This window comes from Phaethon lepturus, unplaced genomic scaffold, assembly GCF_000687285.1.
Source record: "Phaethon lepturus isolate BGI_N335 unplaced genomic scaffold, ASM68728v1 scaffold19167, whole genome shotgun sequence".
Classification (NCBI taxonomy): Eukaryota; Metazoa; Chordata; class Aves; order Phaethontiformes; family Phaethontidae; genus Phaethon; species Phaethon lepturus.
The window spans coordinates 74-5,403 of NW_010552794.1; the positions used below are offsets into that span (position 1 = coordinate 74).

At 45.0% G+C, this 5,330-nt stretch overlaps 1 protein-coding gene across 1 annotated transcript in view; it reads right to left on the minus strand.

Moving 5' to 3' along the window:
- Positions 1 to 528: 528 nt before the first annotated feature.
- The window catches only part of LOC104624072 (voltage-dependent N-type calcium channel subunit alpha-1B-like), a gene marked incomplete at both ends in the record, with an annotated part of 57,951 nt that continues 53,149 nt past the window's right edge, over positions 529 to 5,330 (minus strand). Inside the window, 2 exons of the mRNA XM_010291338.1 lie at positions 529 to 689; positions 2,684 to 2,780. Of these exons, the coding sequence (XP_010289640.1) occupies positions 529 to 689; positions 2,684 to 2,780 (258 nt within the window). The remainder of the gene's footprint in view (positions 690 to 2,683; positions 2,781 to 5,330) is intronic.

A 5,330-nucleotide genomic window follows, 5' to 3' on the forward strand; every position in this document is an offset into this window, starting at 1 on the left:
AAAAGGCAAGCGAGAAAGATGCTCATTGCGGTGAGTGACACACCTCGACGTCTGCGCAAGGGACAAAGCGTGGCAGGGCTTTTAAGAGATTCAAACACTGTCCCCTTTTCTAGCTAATTAGGAGCTCTTTAACTTCCGACCCACTCACTTCTGATTATTTATTCATTATGTTTTTCTAATTCATACGAGCCCTAAGAATCAAGGTAGCAGGTAGAAAGAAGAGTCACGCCATCCCTTCAAAAATGTTTGACCTTACAATCACACCCAGCTCTCCCCAGGACAGAAGCCTGCTCCCCTGTGTCATTAAGCGTTTGGGTAAGCGTTTGCTAGCTCGGAGCCAGGAGTGATGCAGCTACTAAAACAGTAAAAGGGAAAATTCACCTCGAGGGTAATTGTGCTCTTACTTACAGGAGGCTCATCGAGCTCAGCAGACACCCGACCGGTGCAGCTTTGGGACAGTCAGGGGAGCTGCTGGAACTGCCGGAGGAAAGTCGGGCTCCCCCCTGCAGCCCCTGCCCCCGGCCGTACCTGCAGTCCTTCTCCAGCTCCTTCGACTCATCGGTGCAGTAGAAAAATCTGCCTTTAAAGAGCTGCACAGCAATGACGGCAAAAATGAACATGAAGAGCATGTAAACTATGAGGATATTGAGGACGTTCTTCAGAGAATTCACCACGCAGTCAAAGACAGCCTGCGGACGGAGGGGAACAAGGTTAAGGGGTCGAGAGAACAGAAAAGTGCATCTGACGTCTTGGCATCTAACTTCTAACCACGCCTGGGAGCGGTTACCCAGCCTACAACCCACGCGTGGTTTCATGGACTCGTACGTCAAGGCTTTGACGAAGAACCGTACTCCAGCTGTGAGGAATAACGCTGGCTTCCTGCAACTCCTGCTTTCTTGGCGAGTTTGGCTGTGCCACCGAATTTTCTGGTGCTGTCTCTAAAATTTATAAAGACGATCGCAGCTCATCGAGATAAATATTAGTCCTAAGGAAATATTTCCATGGCCAATTATAAAATGAAAAATGTATTCGTGTTTAATTTATTCCAGGTAGATAGGGAAAAACTCATTAAATATCTTACTCATCGACCATTATTTGAACTGTTTGAATAATAAGGAATATATACCAGCTACAAAACAACCAAATGCTTTGAATAGTATTTTTCTAATGAACTGCCTATCAAAATTAAGTGTGACTAATCTAGTCAGCATATGTCACTTTTGAACTCCCTGCAAAGAACTTCTCAAATACATTTATTATTTGGTTATTAGTCACTGACTCATTGTTACAAATAGTTTCCAGTTTAATTTTAGTCTGAGAAATTCGCCATAATAATAGAAATTGAGCAGTCATACTGTCCAAGCGTGGGGTTTGTACAATACTGTTCCTGTTTCTCTGAATGGAATTGAATAATTCACAAAATTAAACTCCTGATGCAACTCAGAAATCCTGAATTAAAACACTGGAAGTATCTCTAATCACTGCATTAATCGTGCCGATTGTTACATACAAGACCACATCCAAAAGAAAAAAAAAAAAAAAAGAATTCTGAGCACAAACCATGTGAATATGACTTCTGCTTCACATAAAGATTTCTGAATACTTCTTTAGAAGTGGTAAAATTACTCTGTAAAATGGCTTGAAAATAAGGAAGACATTCAATAAAGAGCAAGCATTCAGTATCCTGCTGTTGGACTGAGCTCGTGTTGGCTGTTTTATGACCTAAGAGCTGTGCACTTCAAATTTCTAAGCAAATAAAGGCCATTTTCTACAGTGTTCACATTACTCTTCTTTACCTTTCGAAGTAAATTTAGTATGTAGAAAAATACATAAAATCAAAACAATTTAAGCATGAATTGTGGGTAAGGATGAAAGCAAATTTGTAACACGGCTAACCCTGATTTTTATGTGCCACCGTGTGAAAACAGGAGTTGTCAGACATTGTTTTATCATTCCAAAAGCACCCATCGCTTTCTTCCCATCTCTCACAGAAAAGAACCTGCAAGGAGCGATGCCACATGAAGGTGTTTTACAATAGTTATTCCAGAGTTCTCAAAACTCAGAAATTACTTAATTATGTAACTCCTTCCATTCTGTGCTTCCAGGGGCTGGCTGTATCTCAAAGACTTCTTGAAATGGTGTTGAATAAGTCACCATAGGCCATTACATTTATTTCACTTTGTAACTCAGTATTCTAGAGATGAAAGAAAGATGAAAGGCTATAAAACCTGCACTATATATTCTTTAATAGCAAAGATGAACAGATTAAAAGTCCTCAAACAGCAATGACATTTCTCTTTAGAAGACTGAAGAAAATCTTGCAATATTCATATTAAGTTCTCTAGGGAAAGTCAAACACTCCAAAACCTATTTTCTCCTATATTATTTCTAGGAGCATCACACTTAGGAACTGTAATTTACTTGCGTTTTTTTCTTTTCTTGTTTTTAGAAGTTTGATTTTAATGTGGATTCACACTAATTCATAATATTACAATGTTTGCAAAAGAAACAAGTGTTTGATATTTGCTAACCATCTGCACAGCTGCTTTTATAAATCTGGCAGAGATTAATTGCAACAAAATAAAAGGAACAGAAATAACTCAGATTAAGTTTACCCCATCAGCTCCCACTCAGATCGCTTGCAGCCCCCCAGAGAAGGAAAGATTTGTGGTTATTCTCTAACCTTTAGTTTTGGCAGACGCTTAATGGTCTTCAGCGGTCTTAGGACCCGCAGAACTCGCAGCGACTTGATTGTGTTGATGTCCTTGCCTTTGGTTCCTCTGCAAGGGATAAAAGGCACAAGAACGACAGAGGGACCGGTTTGGTCCTCAGGTCACTAACTAGAAGACATATAGATGACACCCAGTGGGTTTTTGGTTTACGGGGGTTTTTTTTTGGTGGTTTGGGGTTCGTTTGACAAGTTTTGGGTGCCATCCTCAGCACGGCCGTAGACGGTACTAGCGAGGGCTGCGGAAGAATGCCCGCTTGAGAGGCGTTAACCACTGCTCCATTGTTAACCACAGGAGGACACCGTGGGCAGGACGTGGTCCTTGCAACGTTCAGTCCCCCGTGCTCTCCAGCCTTCGCTCACCTCCCAGCTACTCACCGAGCATCGCCCCGGACCGGTGACCTTCTAGACAGTACTAGCGAGGGCTGCGGAAGAATGCCCACTTGAGAGGCGTTAACCACTGCACAGGAGGACACCGTGGGCAAGACGTGGTCCTTGCAACATTCAGCCCCCCGTGCTCTCCAGCCTTCGCTCACCTCCCAGCTACTCACCGAGCATCGCCCCGGACCGGTGACCTTCCTGCCCCAGCTCCCTGCCCAGGCGATGCTCAGAAGCCGAGGCAGCAGCACACCTCGGCTGCAGCCTCCAGGAGAGGCGGCTCAGCACATTCACCCAGCCCCGGGCAGGAGAAGTGGGAAAGTCACACTTGGCTCTCCTTCCTCCCAAGCACCTGGGTTTCCCTGGGTGCTTCGTGCACTTCTCTGGCAGGGACGGTGCGTCTCGACAAGCAGGCAGTGACCAGAGGGAACCGGGGCCTTCGCGGTGAGGGACAGAGCTCTCCTGGGGACCGGAGCCGCTCTCCTGCTCTCCATACCCTCATCCTTGGGTGTCTCTAGGAAAACATGCTACCAAACCCATGCGGGAACATGTAATATGACGGCATATTACATGCCTGGAACAGCGCTAAGGCAACTTCCCACTTACGCATGCAGGTGCTGCAAGTCACATTTTGGTTTTAGTTTTTGTTAAAACCGTGTGCGAGACTTGAGATCATTCCTCTTGTTACCATTGAGTGTTTTTTTTAGGGGAAGGATAGAGTTCCTTTCCTCGTGCACTTACAAAATAAATAAATAAAAAATAATTATTCCCCGCCCCCCCCTCCGAGACAGAGTTACAGCTTCTTCCAACCCGACAGCAAAACAATGACACTCCCCTTCATTTTGTATGAAGTGAAAAATGGGATGAAAGTCTTTAACGGACTTCATGACTACAGGTTTGGGTCTGAGACTGTACTGAAGTAAGACAGGTGTGAATGAATAACATGTTGAGCGGATGCTGATATACCTATTCTATGCTCTTCCAGTTTACTAAACACTTCTCCAACAGGAAAAGCAACGGAAACACAAGTAACCCAAGAGAGCCACGAGAGGTGTGGGCAGGTACCGGTCTGCAAAGCTGCCCCCACACCCTGCTAGCAGCCGGCCCTATGCATTATGCTGAAGGAGAAGCACTGAGCGGGGAAGAAACCACCCTGTTTTGTGGCTGGTTGACCTTGCTCAGCCCTGGAAGGCGTCTTTTTACAATCTGTCCACTTCTAAAAGACTAACAACTCAATACTAATGCTGTACTACTCAACACTAACACCTGACTGGAATCTGCAACCTAGAAACACACATTCCTGTCTCATCTCTGGTCTTTCTCTAATTACCAGTCACTGCAGTTGTCCTGAAATGTAATAAGCAGTGAGACACAAGGAATTTTGAGAGAACCGTGGCCCAATCACTTGTACATCGAACATTAAGTTGCCTTTGCACATGATTTAATAGAAATGCATGAGAGAGGGAACAGGATGAAGATTTACCTGTTCTCTCCCTATCTCCTCCCATCAGGGCTGCTTTAGGGCCATTTTAATCAGCCACAGATGGATCCTGACTGCTGGCATGGCTGTAAATCCAGGTGGTTGAGCTCATGGAGTTACAGGACTGATTTAATGCCACAGAAGAACTATCCACATTTAGAAGAAATCATTTTTGATTCTCATCAGAGATCCCTTAATCTGGTCTGGATGAAGCAGACACTGCCAGCATAGCTTTTACTGGCTTCCTCTTTAGGTCTGTCCTGGTTTCAGCCAGGGTAGAGTTAATTTTCTCCACAGAAGCTAGCGTGAGGCTGTGTTTTGGATTTGGGATGAGAAAATGTTGATAAGGTGCTGATGTTTTGAGTTGTTGCTAAGTAGTCATGCTGGCCTGCAGCGAGCAGGCTGGGGGTGCACGGGAAGCTGGGAGGGGACACAGCTAGGACAGCTGACCCAGGCTGGCCAAAGAGATATTCCATACCATATAACGTCATGCTCGGTATATAAAGCTGGGACAAAGAAGAAGGAAGGGGTGGAGGGACGTTCGGAGTGATGGCGTCTGTCTTCCCAAGAAACCATTACACGTGACGGAGCCCTGCTTCCCTGGAGATGGCTGAACCCCTGCCTGCCCATGGGGAGTGGTGAATGAATTCTTTGTCTTGCTTTGCTTGTGTGCGCGGCTTTTGCTTTACTTATTAAACTGTCTTTATCTCAAACCACGAGTTTCCTCACTTTTATTCTTCCGAT